General features: G+C 40.9%; 1 protein-coding gene across 1 annotated transcript in view; it reads right to left on the bottom strand.

Moving 5' to 3' along the window:
- The window catches only part of NPAS3 (neuronal PAS domain protein 3), a 658,723-nt gene that overhangs the window by 20,427 nt on the left and 614,061 nt on the right, over nucleotides 1–24,235 (bottom strand). Inside the window, exon 7 of the mRNA XM_068160299.1 lies at nucleotides 4,525–4,718. Within this exon, the coding sequence (XP_068016400.1) occupies nucleotides 4,525–4,718 (194 nt within the window). The remainder of the gene's footprint in view (nucleotides 1–4,524; nucleotides 4,719–24,235) is intronic.

The following is a 24,235-nucleotide window of genomic DNA, read 5'->3' as shown; positions in this document are numbered from 1 at the left end:
TGACTAAATCATAGAATCAGTAGGGTGGGAAGAGACCTCAAAGATCATCAAGTCCAACCCGTCACCCAAGACCTCATGACTACTAAACCATGGCACCAAGTGCCACGTCCAATATCCAGGGATGGTGACTCCACCACCTCCCTGGGCAGCACATTCCAATGGCTACCAACTCTCTCAGTGAAGAACTTTCTCCTCACTTTGAGCCTAAACTTCCCCTGGCACAGCTTGAGACTGTGTCCTCTTGTGTTGGTTGCCTGGGAGAAGAGACCAACCCCCTCCTGGCTAAAATCACCCTTCAGGTAGTTGTAGACAGCAATAAGGTCTCCCCTGAGCCTCCTCTTCTCCAGGCTAAACAATCCCAGCTCCCTCAGCCTCTCCTCATAGGGCTTGTGCTCAAGGCCTCTCCCCAGCCTCGTTGCCCTTCTCTGGACACGTTCAAGTGTCACAATGTCCTTCTTAAATTGAGTGGCCTAGAGCTTGACATAGTACTCAAGGTGTGGCCTAACCAGTGCTGAGTACAGGGGCATACTTTAGGTTGGGAACTCAGCTGGAAACTCCTCATGGTAGGAACTTGGTTCTGCTGAATACACAGACTTGATCCTGTAAAACATAAGCAGCGGATCAGCAGTTCCACTGACTGACAGGACTGTTAACATGACTGACATTTAAAGTTAGGTATATGGTACAGGGCTTTGCTGAATTAGGACCAAATTGTGCACATATTTGTAGGCTTGAAGCTCTCTACAAAAGACTGTTTCTGCAGATCTAAAGGAACTACTGGCAGTCACTGTCATGGACAATGGGTCAAACCTCTCCCCTTTGTAAAACACCATATCCACTGGGTTATTTCCTTTGTAAGTGTCTATCAGTAGATGTGGCTACAGCAGCTCACATTAAACTGGGCTGTAGGCTCTCTCCAGATGGTATCCAATCACAAGTAGTTAACACTGAAAATAACACAGACTGATGCTGCACTCTAGCAGCAGTCTCTTTATTTTGCTTTTAGTTATTTATTGCCATCTAAGATGATTTGTCCTCTGCAGGTGCTCTTCTCACTCCATTGACTAATAAAAAAATTCTACACTATTTTAAACCAGATTGTGAAATTCAGATGACACTGAGTTCCACATTTGGAAAACAAGATTAATACAGCACATTTTAGGCAACAAGCTTTCACATTCTCATGTAACACTCTTAAAACAAAAACTTGTTAGAAACAGCCAGCGTAGAGGCTAATGGATCTTGTGTCAAAAGGAAGCTAACTGATGAGGAGTTTGTGCACTGAGTACAGGATTTTCGGTGCAGATCTCTACATTCAGGCAAAAGTAACAAGATGCACCCAAAAATCTGAGTAATGTCACTCCTGCTCCCTGCTGTTGCAAGCAGGCAACCACGTGGAAAACTGGGAGTACTATAGATCTCACCCCGGCTGCTCCAGTGGTCCGCTGTGAACATTCATTTCAGTTAAGTAGCATGGCTTCTGCTCCATGCTCCCTGCAGCAGCCAGTAACTACCCATTGCTCCATAAATAGTGCTTACAGCTTCCTCAGCATGGATCTCTTTTCCTCTGTTTTCATCAATGTTGTGCTTGCTTTACTGTGGCACCACAAAGAATTTCCTGGCTGCCCACAAGTGCTGGGAGTCAAGCCCATATATTCAGGACGAGATACTTATCTTCTTTTCTATAATCCCAGAAGAGAGATTCCAACTTCCCTGACTTGAAGAATGGCCTTGGCAAATGCCCAAATAATTCATACGACAGCTTCAATCAGCTGTTCAGTTAATTCCTTCCCTTCTTCTGTTCTTTCTATTGCTCCAGCTTTTACAGCCATGTTCTGCTTTGTTCCTGGCTATGAAATCCAAGTCTTGTCAATCTTACCCCCTTTTCCATCAGTGGAAATTCTGCTACCTCACTGAGCTAACATTCACTTCCCAGTCCTGGCAGAAGTGCTTCTACTGTTTGAAATTCCTTTTATAAGCTATTTTCAACACTGACACAGGGACTTAAAATGGAACTATTGCAACATGAATTCAATTTCCATCATATGGATTCTACCCTACCATATGGGATAAAATCCACCCCAAACAAGGAAAAGTTGCTTTATAATGTTGCCTTTACCTTAAAGAAAGGGGAAAAAAAGAACCATTGGTAAACTCAACACTTTGATGTGTAAGTCAGCTGGTTTAGCAGTTTACCACATGTTATCAACTCTTTCTCTGTGATTACCAATTAAGGCTCCACATCTGATGCACTTTATGTTTTTCAGCGATGCCTTTCTCAGAAATCTGAGTTTTATTGCTATGTGAATGTAAAGGGAAGGGCTGAGAAAAAGGGTTAGTTAAAAAAATAAATAAATGCACAATTTAGGGCTCATAAAAATGCCAAACTGACAGCACAGAAATAATAAATCTTCCTAAGACAGACCACAAATTCATATCATATTTGACCCCCGCAGAACAGTTCGTTTTGGATGTACATTTGATTCGTGGCTGTTTTATTGAGGTTGCCAAAGGAGGTAACAGTAAGTGCAGGTGATTTTGTTAAAAGGAAACCTGTTCATTAGGAACTGGATGGATACCAGCAACTCATTTCACAGAGGCCTTTGAAGAGCTCTCCAGTGGCAGCAGCTTTCCATTACTAACCTAGACAGGTCACAGTTGAAGACTAAGGCAAGAGCCTTCTTCTAGATCCTACTGCTAATCTGCAGAGCACTTTTCACCAGTGCCAGATTATACAGAATCCAGATGCTCATTGGGTAGAATCTGAGGCAAAAACTCAGCCCAAACTGTAATGCTGTTACCAGCTTTCTCTGTGACCTTGTGCAAGGCATTTTCTATGGAGCAGTTTTTCCAAGCTTAAAAATGAGAATAATACACCATCTTGTAGATAATGCTTTTGAAGTTTAGATGAAGTGTTCTTTCTAATAGCCAAGTAACAGTGTTATTAATACTATTGTGGCAGTGCAGCAACATGACAGTAAAGATAACCTCATAACTGAAATTCAAGATTAAGTTGTTTAAAGCCCTGATTCAACACAGCACTTGAGTTTATCATCTTTTAGAACAGCTCATACTGATGTGCTATCGTGATCATAGGTATTCCGTTATGATTGATTATGATTGCTCATAACAGAGAGCTTCCACTTGCAATTTGCAATATGCCACAGCTGCTGTCACATGAAAAGCTTGTGTTAGCCATGTTGTTTGTTCCACTTTTTTATGATGGGTTGATACAATTTTTGGTTGCATTGCATTTTTTTCACCTTTTCCAACCTTTCCCTCAGGCTTCCATTAATGAACCAAACGTCTGTCTTTTATTTTCCTTCTCAGATACCTTCACTCTGCTCTGAATACCTGTTTCCCAGATTTTATTTATCAGACCCCTGAGGGCACCAATAAGCCTTAAAGGTCTTGACCAGATTCCCCCTGCCCTGGACCTTCCTGCACCCTACCCACAGCTCTGGACCATATTTCAACCCCCTTAGGTCTCCCCTCACCTTGCCCAAGACCCAGAACTCCATTTCAGCCTCTTGGGACTCTCCTCACCCTGCCTATGGTCCAGGACCCTGTGTCAACCTCTGGGGCATCAGCCACTGCCCCTTCCATGCCATAGTAGGGTCAGCCTCCAGCTCCCCACAGACCTGTCCTACCTTGCTGAACCAGGCTCAGCCCACTACCTAGCGTAGCCTTGGCCTGGACCTGGGGAGCTGCTTACTGCCCGAGCCAGTGCCCCTGGCTGCCCTGCTCCCTTTGGGGTGTGATGGCCCTGGTTCTCCGGCCCTGCCTTTACAGACTCCTGTAGGAAGCCCCATTACTACCAGCCCCCAGCCCCTGGGGAGCAGACAGCTGAATTTAAATTCCATCTTCCACCTTGCGAGATCACTTGTCGCTATCACATTGAATATGGCCCCCCCTCAACCATCTCCCCATCACCTGTTCCCATTTCACTGCTGTCTTTCCCAGTATGCCCTTAACCAATTTTATTCTACAGTTTTCCCACCTCTTACTGCAACAGATCCCACCTCTCTAGTCTACTATCTAGGCCATCTGTGCTTCTGTTCCATTAAACACTGAGCACAATGTGCTGTAATCTGCAAATTAGTTCAAAAATGGAAAACTTTAAAACTTCAGACAGAAAGACTTGTAGAGGGAGGATGGGAGAGCATAAGGACAGCCATACAGGTCAGACCAACGTCTGTCTAGTCCTAAATCCTGCCTCTGAGAGGGATGATGAGATTGTAAAAATGGAAAACTCAGAGGAATCTTTCCTGGTCTGTGCTCCCCTGTTCCAGTCAGATGTCCTGCAAATTATAGTTTTTAATCTATATTTATCCTCTAATCATGGAATGAAAATTAAGGTGGTGATGATGACGAGAGCGAATCCAACGCTCTCATACAACACCAGGAGGGCATTTCAGGAGCCACAAATTTCAACACGTTTTGCTAAGCTCACGGAACAAAGAACACACAACAGCTAAAAGAAAGAGAGAAAGGGGGGGGGAAAAAAGGAGCTAAAAGCTGTACCTATTTTCACAGTAAATGATATTGAGGTCCATATTCACGCGAGTGACAAACATGTGGCAGTCAATCCTGACTTCATTAATTGTAGGAGGTGGCAAAGCATGAGCAACGACAACAAGTCCCATGATTTGGCTGGGTACTGTCCGTCCGTGGGACAGTGACACTCTCAGACGTAACCGGCCTGTTATATGAATCACCTGGAAAATAAGAACAATAAAACAAACCCCAGTGAATTCTGGATGCAACTGTGACATCAGGTTGTTTTCAAGGATAGCATTACTATTCCCCCTGGACCACTTAACGCAGCCAAAAAGTGTACTAAGTAACTGCCAGTATTAGTGTTAAGCTTATTAATATTGGCTGTCAACACGGCCTATATGTCCTCATGGCAGCAAAAAAAAAAAGAAGACAAGAACATAACAGGCAAATGCTTCACATTCATCAAATGAAAACCTCAGAACTCCCGTGGTATTGATTTTTGTTGTGGTGGTGGTTGCTACAGTAAGAAGGAAAAAGCAAGCTCGAAATTGAACAAAAGAAAAGGAGAAAGGAAGATAAAACTGAAATTATGAAAGTAGAAACAAATGAAATATTAATTTTACAACATTTGGAGGTTGAAGACAAGACAAAAAAGATCTGCAGTTGTGAAACTTTTCCAGAATGCGTTTCATTGAATTGCTGGTCACCTACAGCACGCAGACACTGCTCACAGCCTCGAATTACTTCTTTGTGGTTGGCAATTTGAAAAACAACAGCCTAGAAGTGATCAATGAGCTCAGCTGCAGGATGGTCTTCTTGCATCCACAGCAAGCTTTTTAAGAGGCAGTAGATGCACAATGCCTTTGTCTAGCTTACTATGTATACACAGAGAGCTCTAGGGGTGCAAGGCTTCTTCCCCTATTCACATGATAACACTAGAAAATGCCTGGGAGATCCAACTGCACCCCTGGAGAGGGACATTCTGAAAGTGTTGCCTTAAACAGAGTAAATTGAAACTCTGGGAAAAGAGGAATCCACCACTCCAGTTCAGGAGTTCCATGAATAAATAAAGGGGCTGCTTTTTTCCAATAAACAAGCATAAATACAGCACTGATGCCAGATACCAAACTGCAGATGGAAATTGCAGTTCCTGTACTCATGGATAAGAAAGCCGTGAGAACTGGCAGTTGGGAGTTCTACCAGATGTTCATCCACAGAGTGAGTGATTGCCCATTGGAATGGGCTGCCCGGTGAGGTGGTGGAGTCACCATCATTGGAGGTGTTCAGGAGGAGACTTGATGGGGTGCTTGGTGCCATGGTTTAGTTGTTTAGGTGGCTTGTATTGGTTGATGGGTTGGACATGATGATCTTGAAGGTCTCTTCCAACCTGGTTTATTATTCTATTCTATCTTACACCAATACAAAGAGATAGCTTCCAAGAGATGGGGACCCCTTTCACTGTGCTTCCAGAAGTTACTACCCAGAAGTTAACAGAGATGTTGGTTGCACCAGGTGCGTTGGAAGAGGTGACAGAGATGGGAAGTAGCTGTATCCACTGATACTCCTTTCACAAAGACAGCAGCTAAAGTCTTTGCTTCTGATCTGAGATTGATTGTTAATAGAAACTGAGAGGAAGAAAATCTTTAATAAGACTGCAAACCACAAAGCGCATCCAAATTCAAATCAAATTCATGCTAGCAGATCTGTGATCTAAGCCTTGAAGTTTGTTTCTTTTTCTTTCTTAAATCTAATCATTAAAATATCTCTTTCCTCCACTATTTTACATTTTGACTCCGGCAAGTGTGGGGAATCTAAATCAAGAAAGTGATTAGCTGCTGTGTTTGTCCCTTTCAGGTGCAGGTTTTCTGACCACCCACGTTTGAAGTAATTATTGTCTAAACCCAGACACTTAATGCACCTTCCAACAGCAAACTATTCTATGAATATTTGAAAAAGTTCCTAAAGGCAAGGATGCAAAAACACCATTTCAAGCACTGCAAAATTTTTTTCTCCCTCTCAAGACCTCATTAACTAATGAAGAAACAGCTAAAAAGGAAGAGGATTAACTTCACAGGAGGGGCAGTAATAGTATATTTTGCTCCTTCTAGCTAGACTGGCGTATACATCTGCTTTTTTATCATTATCTGTCTCTTTTTATCATGCAGTTTCAGCTTACTGCAGAAACTCCAATCTGTACATGCTTGGAAAAATGCTGACGGATAACTAGCAATAATGTGAAAAATAATCTTATCCTGAACGTGCTATGCAAAAGTATTGTTCTGTTGTTTCTTTATAAGAGCCCTTATGCTAATATTTTTGAAGTTGGCACTATCACTTGAGGGAATTTTTAAGATAGATCATACTTAAAACCCATTTATCTCTTCCTTGTGTATTTTGAAACCTCCATGTCATTTGGAGCTAAATAGCAACATGATTTGTTTTTGAACAACTCTCTGTTCAGTCTGTGCCTCACTTTTTTCTTCCCCCTCCTCCCCTCCCCTGATTCCTCAGCTGTAATACACCTCAGATGTAGTATTACCCCAAGAGACAGTTCCAAACCTGTTAGAGATGCCACACAGTTTAACATTTCTGGCAAGTTTGCTTCCAGATTCAAACAGTTTAGCTTGTTTCTACCTCTATCATGGATCAAAACATATTTAGGATAGGATAGGATAGGATAGGATAGGATAGGATAGGATAGGATAGGATAGGATAGGATAGGATAGGATAGGATAGGATAGGATAGGATAGGATAGGATAGGATAGGATAGGATAGGATAGGATAGGATAGGATAGGATAGACCAGGTTGGAAGAGACCTTCAAGATCATTGCGTCCAACCTATCATCCAACACCACCTAATCAACTAACCCATGCAACCAAGCACCCTGTCAAGTCTCCTCCTGAACACCTCCAGCGATGGCAATTCCACCACCTCCCCGGGCAGCCCATTCCAGTGTGTGGATCCCTGTGTGGATTAAAATTTTAGGGATCAGCACTCAATTGCATCCCGATTCTGTACACTGGGAAATGTACAGAAAACTGCCCATCAGTTTGATTGCCCCTGTGCCTCTAAAGGAACTCTGTTTCCATGCCTGAAATCCCTTTCTACGACAACATTAGTCGAATGCACCAAGTGGGAAATCTAATTGGTAGCAAAAAACAATTCTAGCTGTCATGACCTTGTCTACACTGTGAGTGCTGCCACTTTTAACACTGCTTCATTTGAACTGGGATTAGGGGTGATAGGACTTATAGGGTCAATTATCTCTGGTAGCTAAAATTAATCTCTTTATAATTCAATCCCACAGCACTAGTCTAACATATCCTAAAGCAATATTATGACTTTAATGAAGCTGAATTGCAAGAATAAACTGGTTTATGAAGGACAATACTTGGATTCAGATGTAAATATTTAACAAAAATTTGCTAGGAATATTCTGAAAACCAAAAGTAAATGCAGCTCTCCTATGTAATTTTCCTCACAGATACTTTCTTTTGAAAAGTATGCAATGGTCCAAATCCTTCTTTAAAGTATAATTCTCTTCTTTCTAACGATCCTATATGAATAGACTGGCATATTTAGATGTCACAGCAAGAGAAGACAGTGACACTGTATTATGGTCATTACAGAAAGGTGCATGAATGCTATGCTCCTGATCACAGCTATGATGAGAAACTTTCTATGTCAAGACCTGTACAGATTTCCCCAGCATTTCTCCATCTACCTCCTAAATAGAATCAGTAGCAACACTCCTTTTTTACTCTAATGGGAACTGGACTCTGTTAACAGTTCAGAGAGGTCTTTGCCTAGAATCTGTTTATTGACTGAGGCTGTTACTTGCATGATGATTTCATCCTATAGAAGGCAGAGGGAAATGTTATGGTCAAAATAAACCTTGTGATCTGATCCAGACCAGGATTTGACATAGGTCATTCTGACCTGTCTGGTTTGGAACACAAGCCTTATGAGGAGAGGCTGAGGCAGCTGGGGTTGCTTAGCCTGGAGAAGAGGAGGCTCAGGGGAGACCTTATTGCTCTCCACAACTACCTTAAGGGAGGTTGTAGACAGGCAGAGGTTGGTCTCTTCTCCCAGGCAACCAGCACCAGAACAAGAGGACACAGTCTCAAGCTGCACCAGGGGAGGTTTAGGCTGGAGGTTAGGAAGAAGTTCTATGCAGAGAGAGTGATTGCCCATTGGAATGGGCTGCCCGGGGAGGTGGTGGAGTCACCATCACTGGAGGTGTTCAGGAGGAGACTTGATAGGGTGCTTGGTTGCATGGGTTAGTTGATTAGGTGGTGTTGGATGATAGGTTGGACGTGATGATCTTTGAGGTCTCTTCCAACTTGGTCTGGTCTGGTCTGTTCTATTCTATTCTATTCTATTTCTATCCTAGCCTATCCTATCCTAACCTAACCTAACCTAACCTAACCTAACCTAACCTAACCTAACCTAACCTAACCTAGCCTAGTTGTACGACAATTATGCTTGGATATCCAGGTGGCGAACCAAACAGCATTCTGTAGCAATACATCTTTTAACACTGTGAAATGAAGATAATATTTATGGTGCTGTAAAGATACCACGCTGAAGCAAGCCAAATACTATACAAATCTTTTGTACTGTTTAATTGCTTTGTTAAAAAAAGAAGAATAATTCTAAATCAAATTTGCCTGGTGCTCCACTATTGGGGGGAAAAAAAAAAAACAACACCCAAACTCATTATTTGGCTTTTAATTTTAGCTGATTAGAAAAGGGATTTGCAAAATATTGTAAGTAAATGTAAACACAGTTCATGCGTGTGGGAGTGTTAACAAGCCACATTGCTTGGACAAATATATATTTCTTTTCCCTGCCATATGTTCTCTTTAGTCATCTGTTAGCGATAAGCACTTAGATGTGCTCTACTAATGTCTACTTATTATAAACAAGCACATCACAGAGACCTTGATAAAACCCTCCCTCTGTCAATACTTCAGGAAAGGAAAGCCCAGTGATTGAAAAACACATCTGGATTCTCCACATCCTTTAAAGCTAAACCTCACCGCTGGAGATGGAAATACTTTCCGTGTCCATGTTTGCACACACGTGTGATGTCAGAGTAAGGACATGCATTACCAGAGGCTATAAAAACCTTCAAGCATGAAAAAAATCTGTGAATTTCACCTTTCAGATCTCTTTGTGTTCTTCAAAACTTAAACTGCCATTAGAAAGTGATAGCTAAATGATTTCTTTTGTTCTCTGTGAAATCACTGTGCCAATTTATGATGGGACTGAAACCACAGCACTGGCAGAAAGTGCTTCCCCATCTCATTTCTCTTAATGAGAAATTACATTTGAAACCTTAAAATTATTACTTAGACACAAACTTTGATAAGATAATCATACATGAAACCATCCTAATTCAGGTTTTGTGTCTAGATATTAATTTAGCTGTCTTACAAACAAATCACACATACAGTTGTCCACCTTTAACGGAAACAACTGCGATTCACACATACTTGTTTTGGTCTCTCAAAGATAAGATGTCATTTTATACCTCCAAAATCAACACCTAAATCTTTAAAACATATTTCTGGACTCCTAAAATTAGCAGAATTTACAAACTACAGCCAGGTTCACTCAGAGATACATAGATATTTATCCGAAAACCTGCCTGTGACACCAGCAAGACAAGTGTTAACACTTGACAAGGTAAAGGGTTCCTATATGGTTTCAGGTGATTTCCAAGCTAAGACTGAACATTTGCAAACAGGCTTTCCTCTGGACTTTTCACAGGAAAGACAGTTCATTGTCACATCTGGAGTTCACACAGAAATATCTTAAAGTTTCTCCTGGCATCAAGATTTATCCAAGCGTATCAACCTAAACTCCAGTCAAGGTTTCTTTATCTACCACAGTTCTCTTTGCTCCTCCCTGTACCCCATTGTAGCCACCACAGCATTTCTATCTGCTTATGTTTGCTCAATGGCAGAAGCCATTTATTTAGGGAGTTTCATATCCCCATATTCATTGACATCAAAGCCTGACCTTCTAAGTTCCAGGAAAGCTTTAGGAAAATACATCACTTGCCTATACTTAACATTCAGCAGCAAGCGGGATCAGAGAATTCCAGTAGGCAGTTTAAGGCAGTTCTGTTTGCAGTCCCAGTAACGATTGCCTATTCCATCCTAAGATTTACTGCAATTCTAAGCACCACAGTATTCCTAGCAGGAGGTCCCATGGAGCATGACATTTTGGTGCTGAAATGGAGTGAGCTGCTACAGCTGCTGTATGGTGAGTTAGTCCACATATGCAGCAAGTTTGATGTGCCCCATATGCATTCAACTTGCTGTACACACACACAGATCAATGCTCCATCATGTGTACGGTTAACACACAGAGGACACACTGGACTTGCAGCATGAGCTGAGTAAAGCAGCCTGCACACTCAGCAGCCATTCTTGGAGATTCCTCCATGTCTGGAAAACTGAAGAAACAACCCTTAAGTCATGAAGTTCTGAAAGGTAAAGTTTGCAGATGTATGCTCCTGTTGTATCCATGTTAGATTTACTATCTCTTTTCATCTATACTGCCATATCATCTCTTCCCTTATTGACATTACCCATCTCCAACTTCATACGTGTCACCCTACCTTTTCTCTTGGACAGCATAGCAGAATAACATCTACTTAGATTAACGGTTGTCAACTCTTATATGATTCAGAAGTTTGCTGCATGAGGTTTAGCCTTGTTTTACTGCTTTTTGTTTAATTAGTTTGTTTAGCCTATCTGAAAAAAGAAACTGCTTCTACACACAAACCTTGTCCTATTATATCAAGTCCACAACAGAACAAAGTAAACTAGTAGTGTAGCTGTCAGTGAGTCATTCTAAACCATGATGGATTAAAAAAAAGAGACTAGTCAGTAATTTGTGACTCCTGAGAAACAGATTAGCAAGTAGAATGCAGTCAATCTTAATTCAGTTTTGCACCAAATGCTACCTGAACCACTATTAAGAGTTGTAGTCTTAAGCACCCATTCAAAGAATATGAGCCTGCTTTCAAGAAGGGTAAACATTATTCCTAACACATACATAGTTTCAAGGTCAATAGCCTCTTTTCCATCTACAAGTACATTTCAAATCCCCTCAAATACTGCTGCAAAAGACAATCTGAGAATGGAGATGGTATTTACATTTAAAGAGCACATATGGTCTCAGGACATGTTTTATTGTTAAAAAGTCAATACTAGTTTTTGGAGACACTCTAGACTTTTCCCATCTTTTCTCTGATATCACTCTCTCCAAATAATAAGATTCAAAAGCTATGTTGCTGCTCAAAACACTCAGAAGCAGAATTTAGACTAATCCTGAGTGGTTTAAAAATAGTATCCTTATGAGACCTCAAACTCATTGGGTGCTCAGAGACAAGCATAACATGAGAGACACCCTGGCTCAGCAGGCTCAGTTCACACCTCTTGCTCAATCCCTAAAATGACCTGAGGAGAATATTATTTATTGCATATGAGAGGAATGTTGAGACTAGAAGCAAGCCCAACAGCCACAGTCACTTTCATTCAAGTATACCACAGGGAGCTGCTGCTCTTTTGCATAACAGCTAGTATTTTGAGCATTTATGCTTGATCTTCAACCCCAGGATGCACAATCTTTTCTTTCTTGTTTGCTTCTTGGTAGGTAGCAAACTAAAGGGAAGGGAATGGAGACAGCTCTCCAAAAGACTGAAGACAAAATGAGGACTTGACATTGTCCATATTACATCTATCATTACAGTTATGTGAAGAATAAACTACAACTTCTTATGAGGAGCAACTGAAGGAACTGGGGCTGTTTAGTTTGAAGAAGAGGAGGCTAAGAGGAGACCTCATTGCTCTCTACAACTACCTGAAGGGATGCTGTAGAGAGGCTGACGCTGATCTTTTCTCATAGGTAATTAGACATAGAACAAAGGAGAATGGCCTCAAATTGCAGCAGGGTAGGTTTAGACTGGACCTGAGAGAAAGAAAGAGTGGTCAGACTTGGAATAGGCTGCCAAGGAAGGTGGCTGAATCACCATGCCTGGATGTGTTTAAAGATGATTTAGATATGGTGCTTGGGGATATGGTTTAGTGGTGAACTTTGTGGAACAGGGTTATCAGACAGGATGATCCCAGGGGGTCTTTTCCAACCTGAATGATTCTGTGATTCTCTGTGGGAGTAAAGGAAGACTGTTGTGTGATAAACAATTTCTAAAGCTGCCATTTTGGGGGAGGGGGGAAGAAAAACTTACCATATCTTAATAGCATTGGAAATGATCAGCAGCCCAGAGGCTGCTCAAGAATAATTGATAAAAATATGAACATTTTTAGATCTTTCAGATTAACATGATTAGATCTTGAGTTTATGGCTGATTTTTCAATATGTTACATAACAGCATTTATGTTTTATTATTTGGGGCAATAGATCAGCAGTTATTGATTAGTATGGCATAGTACAGTGTCCTGCACTGTATACAGACACATATACATCTTTACCACCATCATAGCTCTCATACCAGAATTCTGAGGTCTGATTTTGCATTGTCATTCCTTGCAATTGCACGACCAAGACCCTCCACTCAAAACCATATTTGTCTTGTAAAATAGGTTATCATGCCTTCCTTTCCTGTTTTCTGAGTTTATATTAATTGCAGTGGATTAGCAAGATGGTTTTCTCCAAATAAAAGACGTTGCAGAGCTGACACTCCTGAAGTCAGCCTCAGAGTGTAAGCTCACAAAACGTTTTGCTGAGTCACTGCACACTGTAATTTTCCATTTATTTTGCCTGATCGGACTACAAAGGTTTCCATTTTTCGTAATCAGTCCCTACAATAAGAGCTACAAACCTTCTACTATCAGATAGTATCCTTTAAATATATGCAGTGTTAGCACTTCAGCATGCTAGGTTTTATTTTAATACCTTTGAACTCTCTTCCTTTTTAAGATGCCTTATTAACAGCTCAATCTATCGACGCCACATTATTTTTTCATAATCCAAAACTTATAATCATTTGAAGAAGATCAACATGAGGAAAAAAAAAAAAGGGGGGGGGGGGGGAGGGGGAGGGAATGTAGAAAGTAAATGAAATCACCACCCTGCAACCTGAAAAACCAGCCATAAAAATTGGTTTTATAACAGAATACTTTTTGAAGTAACCGGCACAAAGACTGTTCTAGCGCAGATTGCTGCAAGAGTGCTCTTGGCAAGAACATCATAAGCGCCAGCAAAACTTTAATATGCTCAAACAGCCAAATACAAACTGACACCAGGAACCCATGTGCAGCAACAAACAGGAAAAAAATAAAGTATCTCAATTTAATACAAACCTACATACAAAGGGATCAATTTTTCCAATGCGTGGTTTAGCATACAATGCAGCTGGCCTGGGCGTGAATACAGAGTAGCTATAGAGCAGAAATTAGAATTACCAATTCGAGGGAATTTCTCAAGAGTCCTTTTGATATATAATACAGCAAATATAATGACTAAGAAACCAGACATCAATGCATTAAATGAGATCAGGTTGAGATCTATTTAGAAGAGACAGGTTTCAGCTGGAAAAAAAGAATCTCTTTGATATGACCTCCAGAGCAGACCATTTGCAGGCGGATTCAAGATGAGCAGATTTACCCTGCCTGCTTTACAGCTGCTCTTAAATATAAACTCTAAAATATCCAATATTGAGTTGTTTCAGCATTAAGTCTACATAGTAAAAAAAGATTAAGAACTTCAGAATTTCTTCTACTTCTAGCAAATGTTATAATGGATTTTGTATGCTGAATTCAGAGGAACAAGTGAAAGGGAGTTAATTTAGTATCTAGCTAACATCACTAACTTGTTTCTAAATGATCTCACAGAATCTGGCTACTGCTTGTTGAAGCTTAGGAATCCGGAATGCCTCAGATTTTTTGGTGGTCTGCATCCCTGATTTACAGCCAATATTATTTAACCCTGACTCTCAAAAGATAGCTCCATTTTAGCAGCTTTTCCACTGCAAATCCCTTGGCGTTCAAATGTTGCAGTTTTTTCCCCTTCATGGAATGTTTGAAGTCCCCTTTAAAAATAATGCCTTGAGGATATTTTTTTCCTTAACGCTATTTAAAGAAAGTTGAAAGAATTTAGCTACTAAAGTGTGCAGGGTTCTAATAAAGGACTTGTCATCCCTGCCCACAAGCAAACTCTCTTGAAGCTCGCTATTCCAGAATTCTGGCGCTCCTGCCAGCAGTAAAAATTAAACCTGAACAAGGACCTTTGTTGTATCAGTTCCAATGGAGTATATCAGAGTGTCGGGGAGGGTGATGGAAGCTGCCTACATCATTCTGAAACAGAAAGGATGGAAAAGTTCTCTCAAAAAAAGTCACCCTCAATCTTGTATGCCAGGGCAACCAAATCCTGTTGCCCTGAAGGTGACCAATAATAAGTATTCTTCATATGTAGTATCTTTATTTCTATCTCAGGAGGGAGAAATAAAGTGATTTTTTTTTCCTCTTGTTTTTCTTCCCTTACTTTTTATTTGATGTAGTTCTTAGCAATCCCACAATTACCTTAGGTGATTCTCTGCACAGTGAGCAAGGACTAGATAAAATAAAATATATGAGATTAATGCATTTGTGTCACCCAGTGAGAAAAAAAGAAGAAAATGTTATTTTCTGCAAAGACAGCAATGGATTCTCCAACTTAGCCTTGATTAAGACAGTGATGTTTATGTTCTTCTTGAGCTCTACACCTAAGGTAGCAACCCCAGAATTTGTTCTGCAGTTAGTCAAGAAAAGTCATGTTCACTCTTCCTTATTTTGTGGCAAGATGGATGTAAAGATCTGAGTTTTTCTCATAGTAAAGCAGGGACACACTATGAGAAAGGATGAAAAGTACTATTTGAATGTCATTAATACCAAGTTTTGTCTGCTTGTGCTAATGATGGCTGGTACAGGCTCTTGCACAGAGAAACAACCAGTTTGTTTATATGGTTTCCCTTAGCATGGCCAAATTTCCAGTGGCTGTGTATAAACACACAAGTTGTACTGAAGGACACTGAGCTTTCCTGCAGGGTGCCACAACTGTGACAAAACCAAAGATGGAAATGGGCAACATAGATTAATCTCCCCTAATTGTTAATAAGCTTTCACCTTCCTCCCTTCAATGACATTAATATGAATCTAAAATGCAACTTTTCAGTTTAGAAGGGAAAAAACATACAGCAAAGTTCAGGAGCTGATTTTATGAAAAATACAGCTGCAATTTCAGAAAAGCTCTTGCAGGTGGCCAGTAATGTCTCCATGTCCAGAAGATGAAAAGGAGAAATCACAGGAGCAGAGGGAAGACTCCTCTGGCATGTGTACCAACACCTAGTCTCGGTAGTTCTCCCACTGTGCTCAGTGTTATATTGGAATAGTCTTAAATAGCTCTAAGTGGCCATGAGAAAGAAAGTAGCTGGCACTCAAATTGCAAGCCCCAAACCCTAAAGTGGCTTTGTTATAGAGACTGGACATAGGAGAAGGCTAGGGCACACCATGACAGCCCTTGCAGGGAAGCATCTGTGCATCCTCAAGAGCAACTGTAACAGGTCAAACCAAATCCCAGTCTAGATGAACATCCTGAATGTGTCACTCAGGCTGACTAAGGGAGCGTATCAGACTAGACAGGCAGCTAACATGTACTTGTGTACTCCCCCAACACCTCCTGAGGCACAGGAATGTTCTTTGGGAAGCTTTTGGAATTCATAGTGCCCTGTGGCAGTGGGATTCACTGCTGAACTCAAACTGGTGAGCACTTCCTTTTGCCTGTTCTGAATTTGCCATTTACTGGTTTTTGCTCCTCACCCTACATATTGGGGAGACTCCAAAAAATACACCCTATTCCCTTTCTTTATATAGTGATGTTTTCTATCGTGTTCCTCCATAGTCATCTTTCTTCCCAGCTGAATCTCCTAGGTATATTTAAGCTGCTCCACAACATTGATCAATGTTGTCACTTTTTTTTTTTCCCTGTTCTACAACCTTCAGTTTGAGATAAGGTGGGATAACAAGTGCACAAGTCTTCAAGATAAAGGAAAAATATTGATTTATATGGTGGCATAATGACATTTTCTGTTTAATTTTTGATTTCTTTCCTAATAATTTCTTAGCACTTGGCTTGCTTTATGATCACTGCTCAGCACTAAGCTGCTCCTTTCATAAGCCTCCCGTTACAAGGCTAAAGTATCTCCTCTGAGTACCAACTGGTTCAGAGCTCTTCATTGTGTGTATACAGACAGGGTTGTTTTTTCCCCAGGTGTTTTACTTTACATTTACCTGAACTGAATTTTATCAGCTATTTTATTGCCCCTCCACACAGAATCATGAAGTTCTTGTGCTGGCGTTCGCATTAGACTTACCATTTTACAATCCAATAAGCACCGCAACTTCCCTGTTCGCTTCAGTTTCCACTTAATTTATGAATATGTTGAGAAACAAAGCCCCCAAGAACAGCAATCTCAGTGAAAAAAGCTACAGTGACCACTTGAATTTAGAAAATTGACCATTCTTCCTTTTTGGTGTCTTTCTAAAGCACTTCTCCATGAAAGGATCCTTCCCCTGGCAGCCTAAATTCTGATGCTGGGTCCCATGCTGGAAAGGCAGCTACTCTGTAATCAAATGGAAATCCCCTGTAGACACACCTGCCTGAAAAAGCTTCACAGAAGTCTTTGACTTTTACTTGACATACTGTATTTACTCATATGTCCACCAGTTCCATCTTCACTTTAGGTGAAGAAGTGCTCTAGGCTACGTGCTCCCTTGTACTAAGACACAAGGAAGATGCTGTCTACTGTTTGCACTAAGCACAGTTAGTTAAGGTGTATGGAAGGAGCTTGTCTATTAGGAGATGTCCTTCCTGAAACACATCTCTGTATGAGTGCAAAAATTGAGACTGAGTAAACAGACTTCACATTTCTGTGAAATGCAATTAAATTATTATTATCATTATTATATGCATATAATTATATTACATGCATATATATAATATATAATATAATGCTGATAATGATAATTATAATAGTAATAATAATAATAGTAATAATAATAATAATAATAATAATAATAATAATAAACAGGTTGGAAAAGACCTTCAAGATCATCGCATCCAACCCATCAACCAATCCAACCCACCTAAACAACTAAACCATGGCACCAAGCACCCCATCAAGTCTCCTCCTGAACACCTCCAATGATGGTGACTCCACCACCTCCCCAGGCAGCCCATTCCAATGGGCAATCACTCTCTCTGTATAGAACTTCTTCCTAACATCCAACCTAAACCTCCCCTGGCGCAGCCTGAGACTGTGTCCTCTTGTTCTGGTACTGGCTGCCTGGGAGAAGAGGCCAACCCCCACCTGTCTACAACTTCCCTTCAGGTAGTTGTAGAGAGCAATAAGGTCACCCCTGAGTCTCCTCCTCTCCAGGCTAAGCATCCCCAGCTCCCTCAGTCTATCCTCATAGGGCTTGTGTTCCAAATCCCTCACCAACTTTGTTGCCCTTCTCTGGACACGCTCCAGCAAGTCAACATCCTTCCTGAACTGAGGGGCCCAGAACTGGACACAGTACTCGAGGTGCAGATTAACATTGATAAAGACACACAAAATGTGTTCAGTGGCAGCGATAGCAATAGGTCATAAATGTTTGGATCTCAGGCTTGAGCTCCCTTCCATAGGCATGCTACCTATAAGCCTCCAGTGCCATCCTGAGCCTGAAGACAGTGAAAATATCTTCAAACAAATCAAACTTGCCCAGAAATACTCAGTCCTGTGACCTGTTTCATGTGAAATCATCCCCAGTTTGCGAAAGGTCTGTGACCAAAATTCAAGTTAACTCTGTGGAGAGAAGGGGTTTTGTGGGTATTTCAAGAAGCTGTACTGACATTACTAGCTAAGTCCACCCAAACAAGGGATGTGATTTCTCTTCGATGAAAAAAACTTTTATTCCACTTGGAGATGGATGGTCTTTGCAAAGCTCTGACCTTCTCCTTGACAGCTACAAATGGACTACTATTTATGATTTGTTTCTATAATCCACTTAATGTAGCAAGCTAGATTATAGATAGCAAGTTATTTGTAAAAATCATAATAAAACAGTATTGTTTTAAATGCCAGCTACGGATAAATGGGGAGCAAGAACTGATGAGACAAGATTCGTGTGCTGGAATCCACACTGAAGAATTATGGTAGCCTCTCACTTTATCTGCACTGGAATCAATTTAGTAATTTTTAATTCACTGATTTTTCCATTGTTTGCTTAACATTTATTAATTGTTGTCATACTCGTGCAATTAATTCACAAGTTGGCAAGTTTAACATGCAGAGATTAATTTTCTTTTATTAACCCACCACCTAGAAGACTGAAAAAAAAAAACCCCAAACACAACAACAACAAAAAAAACAGGTTACCAAAAAAAATTACCTCTGCATCAATCACATTTTTAAATGAGATACAGGAGGGGCCTTGCATGCCATCTGTCAATCCACACCCAACCTTTCCTTATAATTGACTAAGGTTTTCTATGTAATTTAATAAAATAGCAAGAAAAAATTAGGACAAGAAAAAATTAGGACATTGCTATCTCCACTCACTGCAATCCTAACCAAAAGCCACTTTCAACACCTGGGACTCATCATCTGCAAGGCTAGGAATCTCTCATTTAGAGTATGATGCATCTCAGGTCTTACTGAAATAAATGGCATGCCTGCCCCATCATCTGATGGTCACAGGATCTACACCTTCACAACAACCTTCAGGTTGCTCAGCTGTCAAGTGCTTCTCATCTGGAATGAGAGTCATTCATTTGCCCTTCATGTCACACTCATTTAGGATGGCTGAAATGTTTATTCAGAAGGGGCGTAGAGATAATGAGCAAGGTTTCTTTGCTCTTGGTTACCAGAGGCTATTCACAAGACTTCAAACTTGCTCACTGTGCTCCTCGCTGCAATACAAAACTGCAAAGAGCGAGAGAAAAATTAGTGCTTCCAACTCTCATTATTTTATTATGATGTTTTTACCTAAACCCCTCCATTTCTGTGTTTTTTCCTTTCTGTGTCACTCAGGCTGCTGCTGTAAAGAGGGCAGATAGACAAAATGGACCATTTCTATAGGAAGGCAAGGAGTATGCCTTAGACAGTGTGCTGCTCTGTGGCCTGCATAAAGCTGGAATAAACTCAAACATTTTGATCTCAAAAGGAGGGTTTAATATCTCTCACAGACTATAGAGAGGTTCAGATAAATCTGCAGACTTGGGTACAAGAATGCACATGAACTGACTGTAAGATACACGAGTGTGCAGGCTGTGATGTATGGAAGTGCTGCAGGGTTTGCAGAAACCCAACCCAGACATTTTTTGCACAGAAAATGAAAATAACCTTCTTCCTTTCTCCTGTAATGTTAGAAAAGCTATACAGAATAACCCTTTTGTCAGAATTTTGGTTGAAACCTGAAGTTAGCTCTTCATGTAACAACTAAGAGTAGAACCTACATGTACATTCATATATGCTTTAATCTGATGACCAGCCCACTGATTTAGTGGGACTAGATCCATTGCAAAATGAGTCTAAAAGATCATGGCACCCATTGATAAGACTGTGAGAAATGTATACAACATGAGGGGAGACCTCATTGCTGTCTACAACTACCCAAAATGACATTGTGGAAAGGCTGGTGCTGGCCTCTTCTCACAGGGAATTAGAATAAACCAAACCAGGTTGGAAGAGACCTTCAAGATCATCGTGTCCAACCCATCAACCAATCCAACCCACCCAAACAGCTAACCTATGGCACCAAGTACCCCATGAAGTCTCCTCCTGAACACCTCCAGTGACGGTGACTCCACCACCTCCCCAGGCAGCCCATTCCAATGGGCAATCACTCTTTCTGTATAGAACTTCTTCCTAACATCCAACCTGAACCTCCCCTGGCGCAGCCTGAGACTGTGTCCTCTTGTTCTGGTACTGGGTGCCTGGGAGAAGAGATCATCATCTGCCTGTCTACAACTTCCCTTCAGGTAGTTGTAGAGAGCAATAAGGTCACCCCTGAGTCTCCTCTTCTCCAGGCTGAGCAACCCCAGCTCCCTCAGTCTTTCCTCACAGGGCTTGTGTTCCAAACCCCTCACCAACTTTGTTGCCCTTCTCTGGACTTGTTCCAGCAAGTCAACATCCTTCCTAAACTGAGGGGCCCAGAACTGGACACAAGAGACAATTAGTGATAGAACAAGAGGGAATGGCCTCAGGCTGCAACTGGGTAGGTTTAGACTGGACATTAGGAAAATTTTTTTCCCAGCAAGAGTGGTCAGGCATTGGAATGTGCTGCCCAGGGAGGTGGTTGAGTCACCAGCCCTGGATTTGTTTAAAGGTGGTTTGGATGTGGCACTTGGTTTAGGGGTGAACCTTGTAGAGTAGGCTTATGGGTTGGACTTGGTGATCCCGAAGGCCTTTACCAACTGGAATGTTTCTGTGATTCTGTGACTCTGTATACAATATTTAATAAATCAAGATCAGGGGGGGTTCTTATGGAATGCCATAGAAATGCACAAAACTAATGTGAAACGCCTTGGAACAGTATTGTTTTGATGGGTTTTAAAATCGTCCTAAACAAATCATCAGCAAACATCATAAATCACTGCTGAAATCTATGGGATTTTTAAAGAGACCTAGAGAAAAGATTTCACATAATTCTTGCTAAGGTGGTAGACCCTTTCATAAAGGGAGACAGGCTAGGAACACATGTAAATTTTGGAGACTTTTACGTATTTTGACCTGGCAAGTCATTAGCAGGTCACTGCACATCGATCTACCCAGTGATGCCTGGTATTATTGCTTAGACCACGTAAAATAGCTCAGGATTTGGCTCAGTATCCTGTGTAAGTCACTTCTATTATAATTTCTCCTGTTCTGTCACCTGGTTATGCCAAGCACCTTCCTTAAATCTCAGGTGAAATCCACAGAAGTGTTTGTACAAACATGTGCTTCAAATAATTGACTGTCTGGTTTAGCTGCTAAATTTAAAGCAAGACAGGGCTATGGCACTGTATATTTTGCTGGGCGTATTTTCTGGCTTTGTAGGGGTATTGGCTGCATGATCTGATAAAAACTGAGGCTAAATGAACTCTGCAATTTGTATTCCTACAGACACAAGTTTATTGGCTTGTTGGGGATTCTTTGTTTTGTTTTGGTGGGTGTTTTTTTTTTCCCCTCTGTTTTTTTCTTCTTCTTTTTTTTTCCCCCCCTTGGCTCTGTCTGTAAGGTTCATTACTTACAGTTACTGCAGAATCAATTTGAAATGGCCAAAATCAGTGATGGAATTTATAGCATAATAAACGTACTGCCATACAAGTGCTGTTACACATGAAAGGGCCTCAGAATATTCTTTGCAGCAATGCCTCTACATAGCAGAGCGTTCTGTTTTTATCAATTTAACGGAATCATCACAGGCATATTCCGAGAGGTGTAATCCTGACAGCCTACACAGCAGATTTTCTCTGAGGCAGATATTTTCACAGGAAAACAATATTATTGATAAAATCTTAGCATATCAGAACACGGAAAGCAAACTGAACACATCTTTTTCATTCTTCACATCAGGCATTTGCAGTTCCATTTCACGCACACAGCCCCCACCCCGAACCTGAACGAGCTCATGACGAAAATATTCTCACGCTTCCTGAGAAATAGATTAATTAGGTATCAGCTTAGCAACCTAAAGTCTAGAGTGAGGACATGTGGCAGGCACTAAGGTGTGTGGAAAATGTGGAGGGCACTTAAAGCTAGAAGTACAGCATCAGTAGTTTCCTGTTTATAAAGTTTATAAAGATTTACATTTTTACCTAGTCTCTTTTTCTTTCCAAGTGTCTCCGTTGCAGGCATCTTGTATTTTACATCATTTTCAAGCACAAAAAGTTGTAACTTTAGCATGATGCATTAAGGGAAAAAATACAGGAAAGACAGATGGCAGGCTGTCCTCCCCAAAACTCAATTTCATAATATGCATCTGATTGCTAATAGGCAGGCACTAAAAAACAATTTTCCTTGACGGAGAAGAGCTGATAAATTGTCAATGCAAACTTCGTCTGTGGTCGCTCCAGTGATCTAAAGCTCTTCTGTGAGTTCTGTACCATCAAAGTCTGCATGTTATAACCATATCAAAATTTATGAATGCATATGACTGTAAAGTGACTGAAAACAACCCATAATGCATGTTTGTGTATTGTGAATCAGTTCCTAGCTTCTGCAGGGAAAAATGTGTCCAGTGCCCTGTTCCTAACCCTGGTTGTGTGACTTTGAGAGAGCCAGACTGGGTTCAGTGTTCAGTGGTACCCTGTGAGCTAATTAAAACAGGGCTCTGCATTTAGGTCCCTCTTAAACAGAGGGCTAGGTCTAGTGGTGGACTGACCCAACCACAGAATGGTTTAGGTTGGAAAGGGCCTCAAAGGCTCTCTATCCAATGTAGTCACTGCAATAATACAACAGTGTGAAAGATCTCAAGAACCATTTAGCTATCTCTTAAACAGAGTGCAAGGTCTAGCAGAGGACTGACCTAACCGATGTAGTCTTTGCAGTTATACAACAGTGTGAAAGATCTCAAGGAGTAAAAGCGGTTGATTAGTTAGGGAAAAAAATAAACATTTCTGAGTGCTTGAGCAAGGAGAAATGAATAGAAAGGGTAGTAAGGTAATGTTTCTCAAGAAAATAAATGTTTATCTAGTATTTCAGAGAAAAAACCCAACCATGCCTGGGCCATCCAAAATGAAATAAAATTAAGCATTCAGTTAATGCGTGCACAAATATTTGAGGGAAAATGACCAAACTATTTGTACACTGAATGAGACCCATTTACGCTGCAGCGTTCATCCCAGATTGAAACATTTCACTGTAACTAGCAACTATTAATTTTGATTTTTCTAAAGTTTGTAACTATTAAATATTTGCACACCTGTAAAAATTCAGATCTTATTCCTGAGAAGAACTGAGAAGCAGAAAACTCAACAGCAGATGAGCTGTGCCCGGTGTTATAAACATATCAGCTGGGAATAAAATTAATGTGATGATCCCACCACATATTAAACTGAAAAGACTGTGAAACATTTTCATAGCATAAAGAGAATACCAGGTTGATAGGTACCTCAAGGATAAAGCTCTTGTTATACAGAGGAGACACTACTTGCAAGCATGTAACCAATTCTGTAAAGCCAAGCCATGAGAAGAATCTATATTTCTTAACTTTCTTTTAATCAGAGCAATACCATCAATTTTTCAAGGCACCAAACCTACATCCTGTTGCTGCAATTGTTTTCAGTCTATCATAGAATTGCAGAGTGACTTAGGTTGGAAGGACTTTATAGATCATCTACTACAACCTCTCCACTGTGGGCAGGGACTCCTCTCAATTAGACTCTGCTGCTCAAGGCCTTGGAAGCCCAGCAAGTATCCAACATGGCCTTGAACACTCCCAGGGAGGAGGCATCCACAATCTCCCTGGGCAGCCTATTCCAGGGTTTCATCACCCTCATACTGAAGAACTTCTTCCTAAGTTCCTAAGTCTAAATCTACTCTTCTTCACCTTAAAACCATGCCTTCTCATCCTGTCTCTAGACACCCTTATGAAAAGTCCCTCTCCAGCCTTGCTGTAGGATCCCTTCAGGTAGGCAGCTCTAAGGTCCCCCTAAAGTCTTGTCTTTGTATTAGTCTTCATATGTCCCCTAACTT

Source organism: Melanerpes formicivorus, unplaced genomic scaffold (genome assembly GCF_026170545.1).
Source record: "Melanerpes formicivorus ecotype bairdi unplaced genomic scaffold, bMelFor1.0.p_v2 SCAF_49, whole genome shotgun sequence".
In the NCBI taxonomy this organism is placed as follows: domain Eukaryota; kingdom Metazoa; phylum Chordata; class Aves; order Piciformes; family Picidae; genus Melanerpes; species Melanerpes formicivorus.
The sequence above is the reverse complement of the archived record's forward strand: the minus strand, read 5'-3'. Positions and strand labels throughout refer to the sequence as shown.